Source organism: Falco rusticolus, chromosome 1, assembly GCF_015220075.1.
Source record: "Falco rusticolus isolate bFalRus1 chromosome 1, bFalRus1.pri, whole genome shotgun sequence".
NCBI lineage: Eukaryota > Metazoa > Chordata > Aves > Falconiformes > Falconidae > Falco > Falco rusticolus.
Genome location: NC_051187.1, coordinates 74,204,533 through 74,230,793, shown reverse-complemented (window position 1 = coordinate 74,230,793; position 26,261 = coordinate 74,204,533). Strand labels below are relative to the sequence as shown.

At 40.2% G+C, this 26,261-nt stretch overlaps 1 protein-coding gene across 1 annotated transcript; it reads right to left on the bottom strand.

Moving 5' to 3' along the window:
• Nucleotides 1–9,707: 9,707 nt before the first annotated feature.
• Nucleotides 9,708–21,206, bottom strand: HS3ST1 (heparan sulfate-glucosamine 3-sulfotransferase 1). The gene is made up of 2 exons (XM_037384695.1): nt 21,055–21,206; nt 9,708–12,426 (listed from the first exon to the last, which is right to left on the bottom strand). Exon 2 carries the CDS (start codon nt 12,296–12,298, stop codon nt 11,336–11,338), a length of 963 nt encoding a protein of 320 aa, XP_037240592.1. The 5' UTR covers nt 12,299–12,426; nt 21,055–21,206; the 3' UTR covers nt 9,708–11,335.
• Between the last annotated feature and the right edge of the window lie 5,055 nt (nt 21,207–26,261).

The window sequence follows — 26,261 nt, the reverse complement described above, 5'->3', positions numbered from 1 at the left end:
AAAGAAATGATGACTGTTCTTGCATTCCACACCTCATAAACCAATCTGCAGCTGTCTGCTTTGTCTGATTGCTGAACTGCTTGCCTGCATGAGCAAACTGGCATTTGCCTCAGTAAAAACTCCTGCATATTCTTTTTTTGTTTCCAAGTATAAAATGGAGAGCAGGAAACTGGCATTTTCTTTGCATGAGGCATTCACTTAATACAATAGAAAAGGCGAAAAACCCTGGTAACTTATTTACTGATAGGCAAGCTCCAAGAAAGCCGTAAGAAAAATCTGGTTTCATTCATTAGCTGTCTCTCTCTTATGCTTGAGTTACAGGTGTCAAAATATGTGTAATTTAGTAGACTTTTCTCAGGATATGAAAGAAAAATAACTTGATCTACTACAAATCTTTAGTTTGGGCTGTAGAACACACTATCAATGAACCGTAACTGCTGGGACTGTCTGCACGCTTCTGCTGCATTTAACTTCATTGTCTTTTTTTGTGATAAATTGTAAAGCAACATATCAGGTTAGTAGATTATTGACTGTACTGCTGGAAAATTTGTAGAGTGGGCATGGTTTTAAATTAGCTCTGTAAAAGAGTGAACAAGTCAAATCTGTGCAAGGCAAGTTTACGTAGCATGCATTGGACTGACAGGCAGTAAAAAACTGAAATGTACTTATTTGGGTGGAGGGGATTTTGTGAGACATGAGTTGTTTCCATGAACACTTGGAGTCTAGCTAATTTTTACATGATTTTCTGTTCTTTGAAAGATATTTGGCTCTACTCACCTCTGCTATGAAATTTTAAAGGTTTTTTTTTTTTTTTCCTGTGATACAGTTTGGTTACTTTAAGAAGGACAGCTAAATAGCCTTGTTATTCTTTTCCAGGATCAGGGAGAGAAGACTTTGGTCTCATTTTAATAAAGTCCTTTACAGCATTTCAGAAGTGCCAAGGGCTTATGAAACAAGCACAGGTAATTTTTGTTTTCTTCAAGAACCCTCTCCAGTCATGAAAAGTATATGATAACAAAGTGTGTTGGCTTTAATGAATCTGTGCTGATTTAAATGGGTTGAGAGTTCGGTTTACCATCTGGAAAAGTCTAGTGTATATCTAATGTCTGTGTATTTTATTTGATGATTTGGGTTTCTTCCATTATTTCACTTCCTATAATAGTAAAACCTTGTGATATGATTGCAATTGTTCCATATAAAACAGAGCTGGGGTAGGTCATCCCTGCCCTCTGGTTGGTTTTCTTTTTCACTTTTGCCTAAGGAGAAAGCAAGACTTCAGAAAAGGTTCAGCTAAACTACAGACAGCTTATCACCAGAGATGGCACAGACAAAGAAATAATACTCTCTGTATTGAAATGATCTTCCTCTAAGTGTTAGGTGTCTTTAAAGATTAGAAGATTTTATTTTATCACTTCAGTTTGTAGAGATTTAAAATGTAGCTTTTTTTTCTCCATTTGTGAACCCCGTGGTTTTTTTGTTTGGTTATTTTTTTTCTTCAGAATGTAGAGCCCATTTCTCTGTGACGATATTCACACAGCCTTCAGGAGGCTGTCAGAGCCACAGTATTCAATCCCCTACAAAGAATCTGGTACTTATGAAGGTACTTTCGAAAAGCCCAATGGATACCTTTCTGCATTTCCAGGTACATAAATACCTTTAAAAATATGGCTTTTACCTGCCAACGTCTCACCAGGCAGATTAACAATATATCTATTTCTGGCTGAATATACTGTTGAAAGGCATTGATTTAAAACACTTAATCTTTTTCTTTCTCTTTGGGACCATTGATTAATTCCTCAGCATTTCCATTTTCAGAGAAAGGTAAATAAATACTGCATGGTTTACCAAGTAGGACTCTGGTGGATGTGCTGAAAAATAAGTTCCTGTTTTACCCACACTTCAAAGTCTTCACTGTCCTTATTAAGGGTAGAGGTTTGCATTTGGTTTTCTCAAAAATTAACTTGTCTGCTTTCTTTGTGTGACTTTCAAACATAACTTGAATGTCATTCTCCACTGTAACACTGGTTGCATTTCAGGGGTCTTATAAAATAATTTGAAAGAATTGTATTATATAAGTATGAATTATTATCACTGAACTGTAGATATTTCATGGCAGTGATTGTGACAGTTTGAAAGACGTTTAGTCAAGTAATGGCATATCTGCCACAGGATTAGGAATTAGTATACTGTATTAAAAAATCAAATGTGCTGATTGTAGCCTTTAACTGAACAATGCATAAAAGCAAATGCGATTCCTTGAAATACTTTAGCGATGCATACCACTGATGGGACATAGAGGAATTGACTTCAGCACCTAGGTATTAATTCTACTATGGTGACTTCAGTGGTATCGGGCATTCCTGACTGAAACTCTGAATCCACTGACTACTAGTTCTGTAGAACTGTTAATACCACTCTGTAGCAGAAATCAGAGTTGTACAGATACATGTCTGTAGAGTTTTTTAGAACCATTTCCCACTTGCCAAGTTAAGAGCAAGTTTTCAGAAACTGATTTTGCAGATAGGAAAGGTATTAAATGGTATTTAAAATATTCTAAGTAGAATTCTCCTTCAGAGGTATAAAGTAAGCCTGACATTAAACACAGTAAAAACTACATGTTCACCAGCAAGAGGAAAAAGTAGCCTTCCTGCTCTCAGTACTTCAGAAGATAGGATTGCATGCTGTAGTTTATGTCTGTGGACCTAGAGTATTGTCTCCCTTTCCTCAGATGATTGTACGGAGGACACTAGGTTTAATTAGTGTATTTGAGAGCAGAAGGAGGTATAGTACTGCTTATTAGAAAAATATTTTCCCAAGTATTAGAATTTTGGTTAAACATGATCAAGAATTGTATATTCTTTTAGATTAAGAATTAATGACATTTTTTGTCATTCTTTTTCTGGTTAACTGCACCCGTCACATATTTAACTATAAATACAAAGCTGTGGCACAGATCCCTTGTGAAATTAATGAAAAGGTGGTGCTAAAGGTGTCTCCTTCAAAAACAGGAATTATCTTAGACCCTCTACCCTTTGCTGGCAGACACAAAGAAGTTAAGGATTGTATAGAAAAGTAAACATAACCCATTGAGAGATGAACATTTTGAGAGCTTTGGGGAATTTGCACTTTCACTGTTGTGGTGTCCTCACAGAGAGGTTTGGGAGTCGTTTACCACCCATTTACCTCCTCACTTAGAGTGTTTGAATACTACTACTATGTCAAGAGGTGAAAATGAGCTCTGGGCATTCACTTCATTTAAACGTTTTTATCAAGAGTATTTTTCAGTTCACAGGTTGGTCTGAACTAGAAGATTCAGTGGGTGAAGATAGGTTATGCTGCAATGTACACACCAGGGCTGTGTGTCACAGCACAAAGCCTTCAGTGCCAAAATTCGTATCAACTCCCACAATAGCCACAGCATGCAACTTATCTAGTTATCTCTGCATGACCAGTGCTTTAAAGCAAATGTATACAAAAATAGATCCGTTCCCTGATCCAATTCACAGGATAATTGCCCACAAAGTTGTACCAGTCCTAAGGCAGTACAAATAGAGGGCAGGAATATCTCAGGGTGCTGTAATTCCTGAATACTTCTGTAGTTTAACAGGCTAATTTTTGGTTGCGTTGTTGGAATGAAAGGCTGTCTCACACTCAGGTGTGCTCAGGGTTGCTTGTATTTGCAGAACTGTGTGATGACCTGAACCAGGGACCTGATGCAGCTGAAAAAACAGTTCTTTTTCAGCTGAATCCACTCTTGTTCTGGCACACCTCTGGCCTGCTTTGGCAAGATTAAGCAGTATCTCTGAGCGTTCAACCATGGCTTGTATCTGCTGAAATCAGATTCTGGATCACTGGTTTGGGGAAAAAGAAATTTAGCGGCATCATTCCCCAGCAAATAGTTATTACTAGACAATCAAACACAAGAGATGATGGCCTGTCTGTCAAAGAAATGGCCACAATTTTAAAGAGCTGAGGTCCTTCAGTTAGTAGGAACAATGCCAAAGCTGTCTCCTGAATAAGGTAATGAAGAGTTTAGCAGCAATAGTGCTGTAATGTATTCCTGCTGTCTGCACGGGGCTCATCGTCCTCCCAGCTGGTTCAGCATAACTGTATATAAGGCAAGCAGTTATGTAGGTGGAGAAGAGAGCTGATTCTACTAAGCCACTTTCTCCTTTATGTTTACATTGCTACTTCCAGTATACTAGCAGTTAAACAGGCCAGTTCAAGGCTGGTAACCTGGGGCAGAGGAGAAGAAAAAGCATCCTTTGGTGACAGGTGAGACGCTGCAAAACTCTCATGCTTGTGATAAGGTGGAGGGAACATACCAGAACTCTGCAGGCCCCCACAGAGGCTGTGACACCCATTTTATCCTTGCTCTGAGAACAGGAAAGGTTTTCCTTTTTACTTTCCTGAGCTGTCAATCCCTGTCCAACTTCATGAGCAGTTAATTTACTTGCTAAAATCCATTTTTCATGCATTGCCCCATTTGTAAGGGATAGTAAATCCTTTCCTTTATTTACTGTGCTTGAAATTTAGCTTTCTTCCATAAGGCTACAGAAGAGAAGTTCTTGTATGAGTCACTAAAAGGAGCACTGAGGCAGTTAAACTTTTACATTATTTTCTTTTCAGTTTATGAATGTCTGAGCTTTAGCTGACTCAAGTTCATTAAGTATGAAAAAACGGCACTAGGATTTTAACATCATTTGATGTTAAATAATTAACTCGGAAAACTAATGCCAACGTCATAAAACATCATATGCATGATATTGAATATATAGCTATATTCAGTAATAAATATCTTATGGAATTCATATAACTGAAGCCCACACAAGAATAAGGAAGCTGCCAAAAGTAGTATCATATCCAGCTGGCTTAGTCAGCAAGAAACCAACTGGTCCACAGATGCTCTTTTTTTTCTATGAGAAAATATCCTCTTTTGCAAGTCTCCTCTCTGCAAAATGTTTAATATGAACTCTTCTCCTCCTGCAGGCTGTAAGTCATTTATTCATCAAACCCTTTTATTTGTAGCAGATGGAAAACTTGGTACGAATTTAAAAACAAAAAAGGGGAAGATTAGACACTTAGGTGAATAATAACTCTAATTGCATTATACTGCGCTGACTTTTAAAAAAGGTGTTGAGGCATGGGAGTCAACTGATACTCAGATGGATTTGGATGCCTTTTCTCTGTTCAAGTAGCACAGACAAGAACTGGGAAAGAAGCTGCTTTTCCTGCTTGTTCATCATATGTAAGGATGTGAACATAGGGAATGCAGCTATGGTAAGATGCTCCCCTGTATCCAGTGTTCCCTTACTATCTGCTTCCAATGTCCTTGTCTGTTTAATTGGCTCTTTAGCCCTGGTCCCAGCCAGTGTCACCGTCAAAATGGATTAGATGCTTTGTTTCTGGAGGGTGTGTCCTTTTGTTCCCTCTATTATTCCCCTTGCACAGGAACCCACATGCTCAGGCAAGAAAACAAGTCAGTAAAATAAAAAAGACATGGTATGGTTCCAATGCCTTTTCTTCCAGCACATGCACACTTATGTTACCTTTGTTAACTGACTGTAGAACACAACTTGCATTCCTGCTCTTTGTACTTTACACAAAGTCACAAGGGGAAAAAAGATGCCATTCCTATGTGGATCAAGGGAATGGTTCTCAGACTGTTTCCATTACTTCACAAGAAATACTGCTACCGCTCATAGTATAGGTAAAAGTCTCTTAATTTTGCCAATAACATAACTGCTACTCTAGCAATGGGAAAAATATGTTCCTTTGATTATACATTTATTTTTACCAAAAGCATTAGGTAACTAGTTGCATGTGACGGTGTGACAATAGCTCCTCCTGTAATACAATTACACAGACCAAACAAGCTGAATTTTATTTAATTAAAGTTTAAAATATATCAGAACAAACATAAACAAAGTATGCTTGAGACCCTATAGAATTTTATTTAATTAAAGTTTAAAATATATCAGAACAAACATAAACAAAGTATGCTTGAGACCCTATAACGCTGTGATTTCCCATTCATTTGAACAGTATTCTATAAAAATACCATCAGATCATGGAGCTATTTTCTTACAGAGTGATAATATAATAGTTAATCATAGGACAGATGCGATACAGCAGCATACTGGAGAGGAAAAAGGAATGTCACAATTTTCAGTAACAGGAGATACCATGAGAAGTCTGTCTGGTGTAAGAAATACTTCAAGAACTCCTCCTTTTCTAACTGTGTGTTATCTGGACTGAACTGTGTTCAGTGCTGTAAAATGCCCTGATCATTATTGTTGAAATAGTGGTGACTGATTGAAAACCAAGGAGCAGAGGGCATGTTAGTTGTTCTGCTGTTTTACTGTGAATGCATACATGTTCCTGTTTTTGTAACCCTCATCCAAATTAAGAAGAATTTTTCCATTCACTTTAGAACAGTCCTTTGTTCAAGTGAACGTGCCTTCATAAGTGAAACTATGTGTCTATGTTGTATTACAATTTTTTTAATATACTAAAGGATTCCTCATGCACCTGCTGCTTGGGGTTTGGCTCTTAAACTGTTTTGGCAGAACATAATGTCAATAGCAAGTAAAAAGATTATATCATTATGATAGGATTATTGACTTAGAAGTTAATTGAAGACACTGCTTTCATAGATAACACAAAGTTATATTCAAGCCAAAAATTTCATGTCCCTTATCATTAACAACAACAAAAAAAGTGTTCTCAGACCAATGAGACCAGCTGTTCCTATGCATCCAGCTGCTCCCCACCCTGACTTGCATATTTTATATATCCCAGAAGGCATTTAAAATCTGCAGCATCACTGTTGAGTTTATTGCACTATTAACTTAAAAGCTGCATCAACTGATGTGTGGTAGTTAAGTAGAAAATTTACTGTGAATCAGTTAGTATTGCAAGGAAAGAGTACTGCTTTCCTTTGCTAATATTCTAGGAGACATAAATGCAATTTCATTTATTTTTGGTAAGCAAAATACTAATAAATGTTTTTCATAAGATATTTGCATGGTTGCCATCTGTAACTGGCCTTTTGAATGCAACTGCAAAATGAAGGAAGTAACATTGAACATACAATCTTTCCAGCATAACTGGGCACTTAGGCAGAGTCATATAAATAAAATTTCCAGGGTTAAGAATGGGAAAAGAATAATATTACAGCTGTAGGGGCACATATTTGCAACTATTTCAGCTGGTATGCACCTAGTAGCAAGTTCAACACACTTTGTTGACAATGTTAATTTAATATTTTTGCCTTACTGTACTTTTTATTACTGTATTACTGTAATAGAGAACATTTACTAATTTACTCCTGCAAAATTTCATCCACAATGTGAGCTTAATAAGGACTTTAAAGTCAGAGACTTTGAAAAAGAGAAAGAAGAAGGGATATTCCTCTGCAAAGTAGTTTTGATGTACAGCCTCTTACTTGTGGGGTGCATGTGTGAACTTTCTTAAATACATGATCAGTCATGCTAGCTACAGCAGAAGAAACATACATGGAAATATGTCTTAAACCAACATTTATTTTTAGATATTGGAAATCTGTGTGTATGACAAGAGGGAATGAGAATCCTGGCTTTCTGCAGAAAATAGGTATGAAAATGCATGAAACAAGGAAACATGAATCAGCCTTGAGCCCCAAAGTAATGAAGTTTTTGTCTAAACTACTCTGTGGTGGTAAGTCTCACACGCTCACCATGGAGCGTAGCATTACCATATTCCCAATACAAACAGGCTCAAGCAAGATTAAAAAAAAGGATGGATTTTTTTTCTGAGATGTTCCAAAACAAAGTTGATTTATTCAAGCACAGTAGATGTTATTTCTCCTACAACATCAGGAAAAAGGCACAAGGAAAAACAAAGCACGTGTAAAAGGATCATACAGCACCAACAGTACGTAGCAATAGTCTTGATGAAGTAAGAACTTCTGTGATTTTTTTCCTAGGAGACTTTTTTCCCTTTCCATACTTTTTCAGCAGTGCTCATGGAATAATGATTATAGCTCAGACTTTGTCCTCTGCAGGTAAAATATCTGGCTTTCAAAGACTCACAGTAATCCATGTTGTGAAGCAAAGGGCAAGACTTAGTCCTACAGTGCCACCCTGATTAATGACTTGATTGGTATTTCTTTTTGTAGGAAATGGGGAGTGGTAGGCTTTGAATTGCACATTGAGTGTTGTATTTATTTTATATTTGCAAGAGTAATCACAGACTTGGCTAGCTGCCCCGAGGAAGCAGGCCTCTAGAGCAACACCTAAGTGGTTGTACTTTAAACCTGAGATGGTAGAGTTTTACAGAAATACCTATATTGCATAACACTGGAAAGGGATTTTCAGAGATTTTTAAAAATTAATAGATATGGCATGACTTCAGTGCTCCCTATTGGTGTTTCTACAGTCCCAATAAGAATGTGCTTCAGCCTCTTTCTTCCATTCTCTCTTCACTTTTGTCTTTTATTGTTGTTTAGCATTTCTTTTGAAACAGTCTAGGAAATATACGTAAATACAGTAATGCATGTGTGGAAAGTGAGTGCTGCTCTGTTACACTGAACATTCATACTCTAAACCTAGTTTTAAGTATTGTAACTCTTGAATTTAGGACATCTATGACAGGTAAATTTTACCATTATTATTAGTGTGGGTGTGATTTATTTTCCATCATCATCATAGCCACCACATAGCTAGCTGTGCAACCTCCAGGATAAGGTATTGTACAATCATGTCATCCCTGCACAAGGCATAAACATTCAGTTTGACATAGTGTCTGTGGGCCCCTTTGAATGTAGGGTCTAAGGCATGAGTCATGTGAACCTTTGCTTCAGGATGTGCCCCTGAAGTGGTCACTTCACCTCCTGATACTACAGAGAACACACTATGGGGTCTTAGCATTAACACAGAAACAGTGACCCAATGGTTCATGCTCTACTTCTCTTTCTACAGAGACAAGCCGTATTGGGCAGTGGGAAACGTGCATGTGTCCTGCTTAGTGACAGCAAGATACTGGTATAAAGTAGCATTATACATCTAAAAGTATTCTCAGTACCAACATCAGGTGTCAATATTGCTCTGGCATTCACAATTCAACACTTACACCTTATGCTGCCCTGTATGACCTGCTGCAGGTGAACTTGATGCAACCCTGTCTCCTCTGGCTCCTGGTCACATACCCTGGTAGTAGTTTTCCTTTCCCAGCAAAAATCTGGTGAATGTGGTGGGTGTAGTCTGGGACTGTAGGGAGGTCCCAGTGAAGATGGGACTGTACTAAGGTGAAAAGCCTTTTGTCTGGACCAAAACCTCTTAGGTGCAGATGGCTCCTGCAGAGGTCACATTAGCAAAGAAATAAATAATAAGCGTAAAGAAAAATACTGCCCCAAATTACACAACCCCCCCTGAACTCACCTTTTCGAAAATTTATGATGGCACTACAATCCTGTAATCCAATTTTTGGCATCTGCGTCATGTAAGATCTGACATTACTGTCACCAGAAACTTTCCCTCCTTGTCGTATATTCTGGGTCAGCAATGGACCATACAGGCACAACTGAGTAGCAAACAACTGCTTTCCAACCAATTCACTAGGCTACAGGTAAATTCTTAAGTAACATTTAACTGGAATCCAAACTGGAGTTGAATCCTAAATTCTGGCCTTCCAAACTAGAAACTGATGAACAAAAGAGAAAGGAAAGATGCAATTCAGAAAATATTTTATTGAGTACAATACCATTTCATTGTAGGCTTTCATCAAAGGTCTACTTTATAAAACACCACCAACCTCCCTGAGGTTGAATACAGCTTGGGCAGGTGCACAAGGAGCAGGAGAGAGAAGGGCATCATCTGCAAATTTTCATGCAAGCAGCATAATATGGGATATTTGCATCCAGACAGTACCTTGTCATAGTGCCCAAGTTTGCACCATCTCACCAGAAAAAAATTAATGACTCTACATTTAAATTTTATAAAGGATTGCAACAATCAGTTACAAGTTCAGATTTACAGGGTGTTGCCACTGCACATTCAACAGCTAAACATAACAGGAAAATTAGGAGCTCAGAATGAAAGTACCATAGTAAGCCTTGTGTGGAAACAGGATTAACTTTAACTCCAGAAATCAATGGCTAAGACAACATCATAACTACTGTAGACAAGGAGAGATGTAATTTTTACTAATGTACTAACATCTAACTTCCATTTTTAGCAGACGAAAGACCATAAAAGTTCCTGGAATTGGGGTTAATCCCACAACACACAAGTCTAATCAAGACTTGGCATCATGGCTCATGGAAGGAGATTAAAAGAACAGCAGCCCATGGGCAATTTTCAGTTGCATGAAGCACCTGCACAGCTCATAGGAAACAGCCTTAAATGGAGTACAAGTGGTAATATTTATATGAATGAAGTTGCTGCTTATTGCAATGTAGACCAACTAATTTTTCTGGTGTAAGTGTTCATTTTCAGTGATGGCAAAGCATAAATGTGCTATAAAACGTAGGAACAGTCATAAGCAACCTTGAAAATGTCCCTATATTGCTTAAAGTCTTCTCTCAACCCTCCTTTATGAAGTATATATATATATATTCAGAGACTGTAGGAAGTTTTCAGGTTGATCATATTTCTGCAGCTAACTCCAGATTTTATGAGCAGGTCCCCACAGAAACCTTAAAAATCTACTATGAAACCTGCACTGTACTGCCAAAGAATTGGAGGAGCACTTGTTATAACAGGTTATACAAAGGTAAGTACAGCAGTTAATATGTCATATTACAGAGACTTCCACTTTCCTTTGGGTGTGCATGTCCCAACACGTAGAAGTACAACCACTTTTGAGGAAATAATTTTATAAAGCAGAATGGAACAATTTGCTAAGTACAACAATATTTTTTCAAGTGATAGAGAAATTCTTAAACCACATTTTAAAGCAAGAAAAAAGGAAATGTAAAGTCTAGCATATTCATTAGCAATTAAAGGAGAAAGTCCAGAATAGTCCAGAAAGGCCAAAGTATTCAAATAATTCTGAAGGGTTCTGTTGTAATGAATTTCCTATTTATTAAAAAGACAATGCATTCTCAAGAGACCATCTTGCAGTGAAATAATTTAGTTTCTTCATATAGACACATCATACACAATGTTAACAGCCATGAAAAACAATACAAAATGCTTTCAAATTTAACAAGTAGAAAAATATAACTAGTATATATGGCAATTGTGAATCTAATACTGTACAGAAATATTTATGGATTTTACAAATAAATTATAGCTTAAATGCCCCTTTTAAAATTTCTAAATGTACAGTGGAACATAGGTTCTGAAGCCTACCACTAACTTGCCACAAATGAGTGCCAGTCAAATGTTCTGCCCACAAGCTCGAAAAATTTCTTGTTGGGTTCATGGAAATATTCATGCAGTTTCTCAAGTAACCGGGTATCTACTTGTGGGTGGGCTCGTCCTTTTGACTCATGTAAACAACGCTCTCTACCACTGTCCCTTAAGCAGTAGAAGCCTTTAGTTTTATTGAAATAAAAGTTTGAAGCGTTTATCTGTGGCGATAACTTCAAAAATCTTTCTACCTTCTCTATTTCTGGGAAGGGATCTTTGATTAGTTTATCCCCATCTACAATATGAATATGATTGAGAGGAAAATACTTCAGCCAGTTTTGCATGTGAATGTAGTATAAGCTTCTGTTTATTGCCTTGTAGTCCACATTGAGTTCACCATCTTTAATCAGGAATTGTTCAATGGATGGATACGGCTTGTGCTTCTGCATGTGATTATAGAACACTTGGGTGTAATCTGACAGTACTCTCTCACTTGGGTCTCTTAAAATAAGGAGTAGTCTCATTGATTGGTTCATGTTATAAACTCTTTCAGGCACTTTAGGTGATGTGAAATATGCTGGAGTTTTTTCCACGGTGATCTGATGGGGATAAGAGAATGGCATTTGATTAATATACCACTGCAATCCATTTCTGTAATGATCTTCCCAGTCAAAGAAGTGAACTTCACTTTCTGCTGCTGCAATATCTGGATGGAGACTCAACATCTCTAACAAAGCCCTTGTTCCACCTTTTCTTACTCCAATAATGATAGTCTGTGGCAGCTGCCGGCATGATCCATTAGAATGAATGCTTTCTTTGAAGTCATTTTTTTGAGACATTTTCTTTAAAAGCTCTTTCTGAACAGACTGAGAAGAAGTCTCAGCCTTTGAATTTATAGCCGGTCTGGAAGGCACTATCTGAGGTTGAACAATAAGCAACACAGCTCCCAGCAGAAAAGCTGCCATGACAGAAGTTCTTAGACTGGTTTCACTCAAGCAGGTAATGGGGCATAGAGTGATTTCCACCGAGAACAACCTTTAAAAGTTGTTTTTGTTTTGCTGAGTGAACACGTATTTCTCAGACAGAAACTTTGCTGAAAGAGGGAAAAGAAAAAGCATCACATTATTTTATACTCAGACATATCACTACTAAAGCCACAATACAAGTATCTTTCGCTCGTCACAACTGAACAAACTTTAGCTTTCCCAACTCTATGCTCCTAGATCATTTGGTATAATTACAGTTTTTAAAAGACAGGCACATACAATAATGCCATGACAAAATAATTTCCAGTCATCAGGAGACACGACGAAACTTTTGCACCCAAGATACCTCTTGAGTATTACTTTTTGTATTATTTTTTAAAATCTGATTTCACTGGAGTTGAAGCACAATCACAAGAGAATTAAGCGCTTTTTTTATCTGCAAGAATAGGTTTATCTTTGAAACAAAACATAAAAAGGAAAAGGTATGGACTGGCCCAAAAGAGCATTTCTAAAAGCTGAGGGTCTTGTAGGAAGCCTAGGAATTACAGCCTCCTAAAGGATGATGTGACAGCAACCTTAGAAGTAAAACCTCCTGGGGAGAAAGGCTCATGCAATATAGATAGAGCTGCCCAACTGTGGGAAGGTAACACTCTCCTAGGAAGCAGTTAGGAAGAGCTCTGCGTGAGTAGTAGACCAAAGAAAAGTTAGTATTTGCTTTGCGAGTGGGGTTTCTAAGGATATATCAGGTAGCATGCACTCTGGCCCTGCAAAACATAAGATAATGAAACCATAGACTACGTAGTATGACTGCATTAACAAAATGCTAGAAGAGCTGTGGTTCCAGTCATGATGCTCAGGAAAGAAACTACACAATGAATGCTTCTGAAGGTCATTTCAAGAGTTAGCCAGCAAGCTGCTGTGACGTAAACAACTAACTTTACACTTTATCAAAGGACTACTAACCATCAGCACTGAACTCTGTTTAAAGGTCAGGGTGTTTCTAATGCAATGTTTGAAGTGAACTCTTAATGGCCTCACACATAGCATAGCTGTTAGATCGCCACGTTATAAGCAGGCTGCGTATACAAACTCCCTAAACTAAAATGTTTTCCGAAGACTTTATAAACTCAGTGGATGTCTGGTGTAAGCATGATTTTGGTATCGTCTAACTCACTTTAGAAGTGGAAGCTGCAATGGCAGAGCACCCAACTGCTTTGTCTCAGCAGGCTATTGTAATTATGAATTTTAAGCTTGGAACAGTGCATACTGTACCAGCTAACAAGGGCTGAAATATGAAATTACGTATGAACAACCTGAGGAAATGCAAGGGCTAGGTTTTGGAAATTCTCCAGAGAATCTGAAAAGAAACTAAGAACTTTTCCACAATAAGCTAAGCCCCAGTGTGACAAGGACTAATGATGTGTTTCTAAGTGATCTAGAAAGTTTTGTTTGGTAGCTCTGCATTTACAGAGGTCATGACTCCATCCTGAATGGATCTGGTCTGCTTCCTGATGTTTGCTACTGATTAGTACTTTTATGCTTTCCCTATATCTAACCACTTTTAAAGGGCTACAAAGCAGTGATATTGTTCGGAAACAGAAATCAAGGCTGGGAGGAGAGGGAAGCAAAGTGTCACGATAGGTGCGAAGTCTAAAGAGGGTGTGCTTCCCTGTATGCCCGCAGGCTTTGAGCTCATGAGCACGCCTTGCCTTGGGCAGAAGGTCATGCTGCAGGCTGTTCTGTGATGTCTGATGTGAGGCAGCTTTGCAGAGGAATTTGTTGTTCTTCCATTTTTGGCCGCTGAAATTTTATATTGCTAAAAGAACTCCATTTGGCTGTTGTAATTATCTTCTGCTCTTTCCCTGTCCTCACCATTCCTGTTAATCTTTCTCCGTTTGATCTACTTCAGGTATAACAAGAAATAATCTTAATTATTTGCCCTACACTGAGGATGTTGGTAGGGTGACGCTGGGTGACAAAGAGTTTGGTATATATATTCATGGTGGATGTCCCCACTGAGCTATGCTGCCATTATATTCAGCAGCAACGTGAGCAAATGGTACAGCACCAGTCAGATTGCATCAGTGATTGATAGGCAGCTCAGTACATGAGAGCAACAAAACATCAACTCTTGCTGAATTTTAAGGTCACAGATTAAAGGAATAGCCACTTACTTCAGAGTATATTTTAAGAGTCACTAGCTCCATAAATAGTAAGCCTGAGTTGTTGCCTTAACACCTTACTGGAAAAGCGTAATAGGATTCCAGTGAGGAACAGGTTGAACTGTTGTTGAAAGGAATTCAGTTAAAGCCTAATGGTAGGAACCCTTATTTCTGAGTAGTCAGGCTGAAATATGCAATGCCAATAGCCAACTTCTGCAATAGGCTGCCTGTCTCTGAAAAGAATAACTTTTAGCTGCTGGTCTCAGCTATTAGTGACAACAGATTTATTGGAATTTTTTTTTATTTTTTGAAATGAACTAGATATACCTGTTCATTGGGACTGTTCATTTTTAATTCACAGTTTCCATACTACTCAGTCGCCAGCTTTTTCTATTTACCTCTTCCCGCGGCCGAGTATAGCATGGGAATGTTTTGGGGAAATAAAAGACACAGCAAAATGTCTCTTAACTGAGCTCTACTCTTGTTTCGGCTGCCATTAATCTTTGAAATCAGATTTGTGGGATATTACAGGTGTGGTACCAAGGGCCTCACCTCAGGTATTTTTTTGAGCCTCAGTGGAGCTCTGCCTCCCTGTCTTTCCATTTTTAACTCAAATACTTTGGTGGTGGGGGAGTATAGCTTTTTCTAAATAAACCCAACTGTTTTCTGTTGCAACATCAGACCTCAGAATAACATGGGAGTATCTTCTGTTTCAGACATGCAGAATTTAATTGTTCCTCCACAACTCTTTGTTCAAGGTACACAACAGGTGTTCCTACAATGCAGAACACTGTTACAGTATCTGTAGCATTTACTGTCTTTAAGCACACCTAACAAACCATATCAGTAATTATGCCTTTCAAAGTACATACATGCTATTGTTGCTTGCAAGCAAAAAAATCCCAACTTTGTCTGCCTTTTCTTTCCACTCTCTTTTGTTTCTCTCAATCTGTGTAGGTTTGATACCTGGATCAATTGTGTTTTGTGAGACTAATGCAACACAATGGATATGGCTCCTAAATTCATCTCAAAACAAGTTGTGTGGGCAAAGTGGTGTCCAGGAATAAAACTGCATATAAATTGGTTGTCATCTTCTCTTATGTCCTCTTTAATGCTTCATGTAGATCTGCAGTTTGGTGGCTAGAATTACAGCCGTTTATATAAAATGATGCAAACATGTATTCCATAGCTTTATAATCTGTGGGTCTAAAAAACTGTTTCAACAATAATAAGCATACACTGAAGAGTTTACAGCAACCACTCTGCCAAATTACTTTTCTGCTTTAAAGAATTTTCTTCACTGCCTCCAGAAGTCACGCAGAGCATACATGACTTCCCTCAATGACTCTGTATTCCAGATTAGTACAAAAATTTAACTGACAGTCATTACTATTGTATTTGCTACAAGTAAACAAGCAAGTTAGTACAAGAAACACAGTTTATGTTAAATGGTGCCTTGAAGATTATACCAAGACTTTTCAAAGTCTGATTGCTTTTGCTTAATCTTTTCTTCAGCCTTCTCCAATTAATTTGCAAAATGTGCCATAGTGTTTATTCAACAAGATTAAATGTGGACATTGTCAATCAAATCAGCTTTCATGATTAAAAAAAAATCTTCAAAAGTAATAGTAACTTGAAAATAAATGGAAGCTTTTCTCAGTAAATGCAGTAGGAGGGCCACAGCTGCCAGACTTCATTGGCTTTTAAACACATTACAATGCTTTTTGAGATGTGTCACTATTTTATGATTTCTATCTCTTACCACATTACCAAGATAATTTAATGCTTTGGTATGTTTATCCTCAATCAATGGCATGGCCTAAACTACCTAGATTATATATAATTTTCAGTTCAGTTAGCATTAACAAAATAAGGCAGTTTTTGCCTGGACTGAAAATTTCATTTTTCCTGGGGGTGGGATGGGGCTGGGTTTCACTCTAAACTTTCATAAACGCCTTTGAGTTAACTGCTGAAGCAGGCAGGAGGGAACATAAAGAGTGTCTGTATGGCAGTCAGTAGGCGTCAGGTTGAGTCTGCTGGCAAATCTGACAAGTGTACGCTTCACAAAAAAGCCCACAGCAACATACTGAGAGGTTTAGCAGAGCTAATGAGACACAGTTACTACTAGGACAGTGACTAGGAGAGGGAAGACTAAAACCTTCCCATGAACACGCAGGTGACTTCATCTTCATTAAAGCAAAGTTGTGTTTTTATGGTTCTCTAGGGACTGAGGATGAACAGGTTACATCTCAGATGCCTTCACTTTCTCTCCTTGTAGAACTGAAACCCTTCACTGGAAAGATCTTTGCCCAGGCATCTGAAAAAGCACAGTCTGGCCTGAATGAGAACCATAGATCAGTTGCTGAAGTTTGTCTCTAGAGGGAGATTAGAGCTGAAAATCTGAAGGAGCCATTCTGTTCTTATAAAATTATATTTAGTTTTGCAGATGCGATAGAACCTCAACACAATTTGCAGACTCTGTTTTCCTTTGCAAATATTTGGACACTAAATACTGAAAAATATAAGATTAACATTGCTGGTTAAAACTAGCTGTGCAGTACAACCCACACATCTGCTAAACTGGCTTCTTATATTGGGGAAAAAAAAATAAAAATCCATAACTGAGCTAACCAACTCTAAAAACAACTTTCTAAACTGATGAAAGTCAGTGATCTGGACATTTGTATTCAATGCTGTGTTTAAAAACCTGAACTAGATCAATTGTAGTGTACTTTAAATTCTTCAATAACTTGATATGAACAGCTTATATTCCTGTCCTCTAAGTATAGCTGGTGTCTGCCATAGGATATATTCCTACATAACAGGAATTGTTTATTAGAGCTTTTTTTGAGTGACAGTTTGTATCCAGTTCGCATAAAACTCTAGTACAGCTATCACTTAAAGCTCAGTCAAGAGCAGGAAAGGAAAGGGAGCAACATTTATTTTTAAGTCTGATCTAGTTTATTAAACATTTTTTTCCTTTGGAAGTATATTCTGCATTTTGCTGTTTTTAACTATTAAACTGTCTCATAATGCTCTCTTCATGAAGAAATGCTTCCCACACTTCCTCACACACTGTTTTTAATCACATTTTAATAAAAATTTTAAACAAGTGCCAATGAAATGCTCAAATTCTAGTTTCCAGTAATTAACTACAAGTAATTGCCTATTTCAGTGAGTGCTACAGAGACAAGTGTATTAAGTTAACTAGAACAATATACTACTGAAGCCATAGATCTCTAGGGGCATAAACTATTGATCACCTCATGATATATAAAAAAAAGCCATCTGTGCATTAAGAAGGGAGGTAAAAAGATAAGCAACCATACAAACCTGTATTACAGTGCCTAAGTGATATTGTCTAGGTACATTTCCCAAAATATATTAAAAAAAATTCTGCATAACCAATAGAAATTAAGCCATGACTAACTTTTACAGTCAGCATGTTAAGAAATTTAAACATAATTTCAGTGCTGTTAAGATGATAGATTGTCTATCAGCTGTAAGACTCCAGAAATACAATTGTAAAAGTCTCTCAATTTTGGTTTGGGGAACTTCACACACTGAGAAAGGCTGACTTGGTAGGAAGTATTTTTGGCTGAAGTCTGCTATATTTCTGCACCTGCTGTGATAAATACAGTTTACACAAATTAGCTAGGTCACCAGTTCATGACTTCTAAAGAAAGAGTTCAGCTCCAGTGTGAGCAATGAAGTAGCAAATTTATAATAGACTGTAGTTATATATAACATGCATTTTTTTTCCCTTAAGGTCAGAAGGGACCACTGCAGTCTTTCATGCCAAGAGATCATAAAAATTTTTAGAAGAGAGGATACTGTAGCTATCAGAGAGCCTCATGCAGGTAAAAATAAAATGGGACATTACAGCAGAATAAAAATAAACTTGAAAAGCTCAGGATGCACAAAAGGTTTTATACCGAATGCTAATATGGAATCCCCCTACCACCTTCTAGCAATTTTTTTAGTACCTGCCGTGACTAATTTTATTCATAAAGAGAAAGCATACACATACCACTGTCTCCTCTATCCCCCCATAAACCCAAATGTTCAATTCAAGATCCAGAAATTACTCTCCATCCCACTTCCAAGCAAAATGGGTCACATTCCAATTAGGAAGCAGAAATCTACTGCACAGTTAATAGAGTTGTTTCCTAGTTCATCAAAGCTGTCCCCAAGAAAACAATCCACATGAAAGAATGGCTCAGTCCTGTCTTGCTCCCTTTCTGTACACAGGCTCACCTTAACTAGATGTATTGAAAAAGGGAACACAGCAGATTAAGCAATCCCATTCTCATTTTCTCTGCCAAGCAATTTCTTTCACTCTCTGTAGCTGTGGGCCCCATTTCAAATACCAGCAAGACATTTAAAACAACAATAAACACACACACACACACACAAACTTTCACATAATCTTTTAGTTCATATTACAAGCTGATTTCTGTGTCTTCCAGTCCTGCCTTCAGAATAATAATGGAGCAGAGTGCATACTGGTAAGGTCATCACTGTATTAGGCTTGGCTAAACCAATCATTTACTAAGCAAAGCACTACATGGTGACCTGGAGGGAACCCTCATACTCTGGAGTGAGAAGTAAGGTAACCCATCAGGATCTTCCATTTTGGACTTCCCAGGCATATTTTCAGTTTTCTTCTTCTAACTATCAAAACTTTTCACAGAAATCTATCAGCTTTGACATACTTTTGGGCTCTGATAGCTTCTTAGCTCTGGGTAGCATTTCTAGAAGAGGGAAGGGTGAGATCCCATGCTAATCAGACTAATTAAACCATTTCTAGTTTCCTCTAATGAAGAGCAGAAGAGTTATATGTATCTGTACCTGCATGTATTAGGTATTGCAAAACTGTTTTCCACCTCCTCTGTTCTTCTGTAATGTCTGTGGAAGCATATGGTTAATTCAGAACAACCAAGGTAGTATTCTGACAAGGAGGGGACACAGTCAAGAACTTGGCAATGCTGGGGTCAGAATTTGCTCTGTCAAAATTAGTGCCTCTCCACTGCAGCAGCTGGCTTTGCTTCAGATGCGTAATCTTGCTGCTGACCTACCGGAGGCATTCGATAACTATGTAATATCAAAAGCGTCTGCATTTTCCAAAAAGGAAAAAATCCAGGGTGGGTACTGAAAGGGTGGATGTGCAAGAGATAGCTAAAGCTGATGTCAGTAACTGCGCTCTTACTGATAGGTGCTCATTTCTGAGCAATGTGGGAAATGCACTTGTTCAAGAGCGTAAGAAACGCTAGCAGATGTAAATTGTAACAATTACTATATTTATATATATTTACAGATTAAGTTTGATAGCCAGACAATATATGAGCATATACTAAACTGAACCTATCCCACTGATGCTCCACTTGGCATACATACTGCCGAGACTCTCAGTGAGAGTGGGCAATGAATGGGTCCCTCATGCCAGAGGTATGATCCCCACAGACACTCCAGCCCCATGCCATTCAAGCTTAGTATTCACAGAACTTCTCAGATTTATTTTCTTCCCCTCCCCAGTATCCAGAGACTAACAGTCTTGGCACAGGGAAAGCCCTCAACCTACCGCACTAACAGAGAGGAAGGGGAGTCATATACTTTAATTCGCAGTCAACTGAGGTGATTGAATTGCCCGTACTTAGCTGGGTGCCCTTTCCTGATCTCGACTGGAAGACAAGATCAAACCAGAACCCTTCCAGCTGGGGGCTACCATCCCTCCCTCCCATCATCCTTTTGCCCTCAAAAGATGTGAACCCCTTACGCCCTGATCCCCAGAAAGCACCCCGAGAACTGCAGGAATCAAGCCTTCCCCGGGCTGGTGCAGGGAGCCAGTGCTTCAGAACAGAGTGAGCTGAGTTAAGTCTCCGTGCTCCTCCGCCACCCCGAACACCACCTCGCCCTCCAGCCCTGCGCGCAGCTTGCCACGCTCCAGTTCAGCACGCTGCACCCAGCCGGATCCAGCACCCTGCGTGGGAACGGATCAGAGATGCTCCGAGGAGCTTTTGCAAGTTGTCCTGCTGTCAGCTGGAGCCCTGCGCTCCGCCACCCCGCTTCCACACCCCTGCCACTCTGCCGCGACATGCCCTTGTCATTTAGCCACAGGGCAAACAAGGAGGCAAAGAAATAAAGTGCCCAGGGGCAGATCTGGTCACATCTACAACCCGGGTGCTGCCGACCACCTTCCCCCCCCGCCCCGCTTTCTTTTCGCTCCCCGCCACCAGCGACGCCTCCCCGAGCCCGACTCGGTGAGAACGGCGGGTGGGGGGCGGCTGCTGCGCAGCCCCCTCGGGGTTGGGGCCGGTGGGTTTCGCACGGCGGGTCCAGCCCCGCTGCTCAGCCCCGCAGCGGCGCTCGCCTCCCGCGGGCGCGGGGCTCCCACCAGCAGGTGCCGGGCGGCGGAGCGGGTGGCAGCGCCGGCTGCCAGCGCCTGTGCGCGCCCGGGGGGCGGCGAACCCCCCCGCGCCCGCCCCGCCGCCGGCACCACCTCCCACCCCAAACTTCCCTGGCGGCCAGCGCCCGCCGCCCTCCGAGGAGGGCTCCGAGCCGCGTGTCACTCACCGCCGGGGCGCAGAGCCGTGGGGCAGCGCCCGCCCCGCTGTTCCATGGGCGGCGGAGCCAGGGGAAGCGCGCCGGGCGGCGTGCGGGGGAGCGGGGGAGCCGGGGAGCGCCCGCTGCCGCCCGCCTCGCTCGCCTGGAAGCGGCGCTGCCGGCGCCCGGCGCCCGCCTGTTTGTGCAGCCCCGCCCCACCCCGCCCGCGTCACGGCCAGGCCCCGCCCCCGCCCCGCCCCCCCGCGGCGCCTGGCGCCCTGCTTGGGGGGGGCAGTGCCGGGGCTGCCGCTGCGCCCCGCGGCCGGCGGGGGACCTGTCCCGGCGGCGGGCGGCGGCGCAGGGTGGGCACGCAGCGGTGCGCGCACGCAAAAGCAGTAATTGACACGAATCACGTTACAGCCCCAGAGGAAGAAATGGCTACCTGCCGAGAGCGGCCGCTCGCCCGGCCCGCCGGGGGCCTCCTGCCTGTACCTACCGACATAACCCGTGCGAGGCCGCAGGAATGAGAGACCGACAGCACTTGTCGCTGTGTTTACTTCTTGTTTATGTGTTCTGCACTTTACAAGGTGGCTTTGATTTTTTTAAATTCAACACCCCCCCAACTCCCGAAATGCTTTTTGTTCAGCCAGACGAATTTAAAGCAGAACGGATGTCCAGAGTGACAGAAATGCTGCTTCCTAACAGCAGTAGGAAACAGGCTTTCTGGGTATTTATTTTAAATCATAGGTTTATTTTATTGAAATACGTCTCTGTTTGCCAGGAACTGATCTGTGGGGTTTTTTTTCAAGATAAAATGCATTAAAAACAGCATTAACATACCACATCTTCATCCATTATTTCAACAGCCAAACCCTCTTGAAATTTACCAGGTGTAAAAAACAGGCCTGAGCAACTCACCCCCCCCCCAAAAAAAAAAAAACCAAAACAACAACAAAAAAGAAAACCACCCAAAACGCAAGAAAAACAACCCAGGGGCTGGTGGGGGAACCAATTTCTTGGTTGGTTTTGATCAGTTCAGCCCCACTTCTGCTTGGGGTGCTGCACGCAGCCCCCGAGGGCTGCAGGCGGTGGGGCATTCCTGCAGCAGGTGGGTTAGCGCTGTTTGCACACAGGGTTTGGTGCCGGCTCAAGAAGTAACTTGCTCCATCACATCCACCAGCACCCCCCTGGCTGGGGCTGGCGGGCGGCCCGGAGCCTCTCTGCAGCTGAGGGTCAGTTTAAAACTTCCTGATTTCTTTCTTATGTTTCCTGTTTCAAACTTTTACTTCTTTTCTGTACTTACACTTCTGTAGCTTTGCTTGGAAAGAACAGTTGCTTGTTCATCAGCTTGTTTTGAGAACTGCTGTTCTCCAATGGCACATGATTATATAGATTTAGAGTTTGATGTTTAAATTTCCACCCACGTTGGTGGAGCTGTTTGCACAAGCATTGCAGGAGTGGGTTCTCACTGTATGTGTACACCAGCCAGGTTTTTTCCATCCTTCTACTAGAAACTGTTTCTGCAGCTGCTGTGTGAGGACTGGGAGGTTGGCATGAGCTAGACCTCAGCATCTGAGAGTGGTCTCTTTAAATAACCATGGGATGAGAAAGGCTTAAATCACCTCTCCAGTCTTTGACAGGACACTGGCCAATATTCCCACTGAAAATGGACTAAAGAGATGTTTGCAGGATTCTATGACTCTTGCCTGCAGCTCATGGTCCATTCACTCGAGTGCAGGTCTGTGGGAACGTCAGGTCACGCTTGCTTCCTGCACCAAACCCCAGCTTAGTGCACTAATGTGATGCAAAAATTCTGATGTTATATATTTTCTTAAATTCTTTGCCTTCTGCCTTGGCCTGCACTGATATTATAACAGGAGCCACAGCAATCAATTATGGAACTCTTTTCTAATCATGACTCCTGTTGAAGGATGCAAAACAAAGATGTTATGTTTATTTAAGTATCACCGGCAATTTCAAAAGGATTACGGGAAGTAGGTGTGTGCAGGGAGTTACTTTGTTTGTCTGCCTCCAGCCTTGAATAGGCATACTTTTGTATGGCTAAATTAATTAGTAAAATAAATATGTAATAGAACATCTAAGGAATGAAAAGCACTCAATTATGTTTTAAAAGCAGTATCTCTAAATAGAATCTTGTCAGAGGTTTTCAAGAAACAAATCCAACTACTGAAGGAAAAAAATAGGATGGTAAAATGTCTTTTATTTTCTGTTTTTGCGTATTTAGTATTTTAGATGTTTCCTGTATTTAAGTTTACTAAATTATTTCAGTGTAATTTCTTTAGCACCAATAGACATGTTCAAATACTTTTGATTTTTTAAGACAAAACCAGAACATTTCACAAGTTTGTTTACTAAAAAAATAACAATATTGTCTTTTTACTTGTATTTTAATACCTTCCTGTATGTTTTATTATAAACCTGAGAGTCTAATAGAGAAATGCTTTCATTTGAGATTAGCCTCACTGTTTAACTCTGCTATTTATGGCATGACAGTAGGTTTTGGTTAAAACCGAAAAACTTAGATGTTCAGTGGCTACAGACCCACACAATTCAGTCATAAAGTATTGTTGTTTCTTCCATGTGATCTCTAGATCAGATACCATAATACACATTTCATGTTTAATATCCAGTCTTGATATAAAAGAATCAAAAGGTGAAAAAATCACCATTTCTTTAGGTAGTATGTTCAAATCATGAACTATCTTTTGGCATCGATAACAGAAAGTGTCTGTGCACCTTTTAATCTGAAGGTATTTAACTGTAGCTCCAAGCCAGTGTTTTATATTAATCACCTTCCCAAGTAGATTAAAGATACGTTCTTCCCCAAAACATACTTTCTTATTCTAATTAAGTCACTTTTCAGTATTTTATTTTTTTTTGTTAAGCTAAACAAATTATCTCTTCCAGTGTCTAACTGAAAGGCCTTTTCTGTAGGCTTAAGGAAGCTTAGATTTATTTTTCTTCACTTTTCAAAAATTTTCATCAGTGAGTGCAATAATGATGCTTAAAATTTACATGGAAACATTTTCACAATACTTTGATACTGAATCCCAACTGCCATTAAGGTTTCAGGATTTATTGGTTACCCAGTTCTTAAGCTACTTCAAGTACATTTCATTGACAGTTAACTTTACTTTTTAAATTCAAATGTCTGATCTACTAAATCTGATGCCTTTTGAAAGTCTGGGTCTGTTCTGCCTGCGTACTTTTCTTTATCAAGCAAATCTGTAATTTCCTCAAAGCAGGTTTGTTTGAGGTGACGGCAGTTGTTTCCTCAACTGTGGGAAAACTCGTAAGATAGAGTGACACTAACTGTACACATGCTATATTTTTATTTGGTTAATTGAGTAATGGCTAACTGGGAAAAAGGAAATGAGAATTCTTAAAGCCAAAAGAATGAGAAAGGAAATTAAAATAATCAGTGCAATGTTGCCAATATCCATTTATACTTCCCTCTAGTCTGAAAAGGGGGGTGTGAAAAATGGGATATCTGCTTTTAGCAAAATTCCAGTATATCCTGGATTACTGGCATGGATCATATACTCTAAAGAGAGAGGTGTCCTGCCCATACAGTAAATGAAATGGGAGCCTGCTCAGAGGAAATCATTCTGCAGGAGGAGATGCCAGCCCATTCAGAGCCAGGTCAGATACCTTGGGGTCAGGGCCCCTGCTGGAGACAGGAAGGCAGCAGAGGTGGGACGCCTGTTAGGTGGGGAGGGAGGAGGTGATGACTCACTGGGCTCCCTGTGGCTCCCAGGAGGGAGCAGGGATCAGCTCGGCCACTGCTGGAGGTGGCCTTTGCTGCTGGCTCAGCTCTGGAGCTGGCTGAAGCTGTTTCCAGCACAGCCTGGAGAGCACTGGTTTCACGCTGTCATAAACATCAAGGAGAGCACTCCTTCTCTTTCAAAGCTTTCTTTCAAACCCTGTGCCATGACTCCACTCTGTCTCACTGTAACTGTTTCAGAAATGCAGAGGCAGAAGACAGCTGCAAGACAGACATGAAAATTACTTAACTGAGGAAATGCTTTGAGCTTTCTCTGTATAGTCTGTGTTGAAGCTGCCTGTTACACAGCAAAGTTTACATTTGTTGGGGTCAAGTAATGCAGTTATGACTTAAGCAATTCAGGACAACTCAGGCTCACGGATTTCTAGATTTGTCACTAGGAAATACTCAGAGGAAAGCAGAGTGGAAGTAGTGGTGTAATCCAGTCAGCTAAGGGAATTCAGGGGTTGAGTTATAAAATACATTACAATTTTATTTTAAATTCAGGAAATAATAAGTATGTTACTTCAGGTCTAAAATATAAAGAACATGAGACTAATTCAGGGCTAGAATGTAAAGACATGAGAAATGCACCATTTGGATGTGAAAAGCAAAGGATTTGGAAAGGGAATTATGGAAAATGTGTGTGGTTGGGACTGTGAGATTATAAACTGGCCTTGCTCAGGTGAAATACATTTAAAGTTTTCCACTTTCCTACATGTTGTGTTTTTCCTTTATCCTCAAAGTCAAGCACTTATAAGGTGTTCATGTTGGATGTAACAGCATGGCCACCAGGCAATGTGGCTCTTGATAGAAATACCAAACCAATGTAAATGCAGGGAGCCATCCTGTCACTTTGTGAACAGTTTTCTCCCACACTTACAGAGTAAGGCAGTGCTGCTTGTTGGGCCTGATATCATTGCTGATAGAGCGGTGGCTTAACAGAAACCGTCCAAAATGAACTCTTGGGTGGTGAAACCTTGTAGTGTGCAAAACAGATGAACTGTCAGATTTGAAAGAAGGGCCTGGGATTTTGCAGTCTACAGGTAGAGTGATATTAGTGTTTGCAGAAGAGACTGTGTGTCTCCAGCCTGGGAAAGTTTCTTCTCTGGAAGAGAAAGGCTTTCTGGGCTGTCCAGAGGGGATCTGTCCCTGCGGTGGAAGACATCAGCTCAGTTGTTCATGGTAGAAGGTACAGCTGAAATAGGGAAACTGTGGCAATGAGACAGTAATTCCAAATGGGTATCAGGTTTGAATGAATATACAAAAAGCTAAACTGTAAACCTTTTGAAAGTTGAGTTTGTTTCTGTCAAGTGTCCGGTGCTGCTGTTAAACAAGCTCCACTGTCAAAGCTTCTCAGAAGTAGTGATGGTGCATTTAGTAATGGCAATACTGAGGAGTTGTAATACTATGGTCCAGTCTGGAAGCCACATTTACCATATATTCTTTCTAT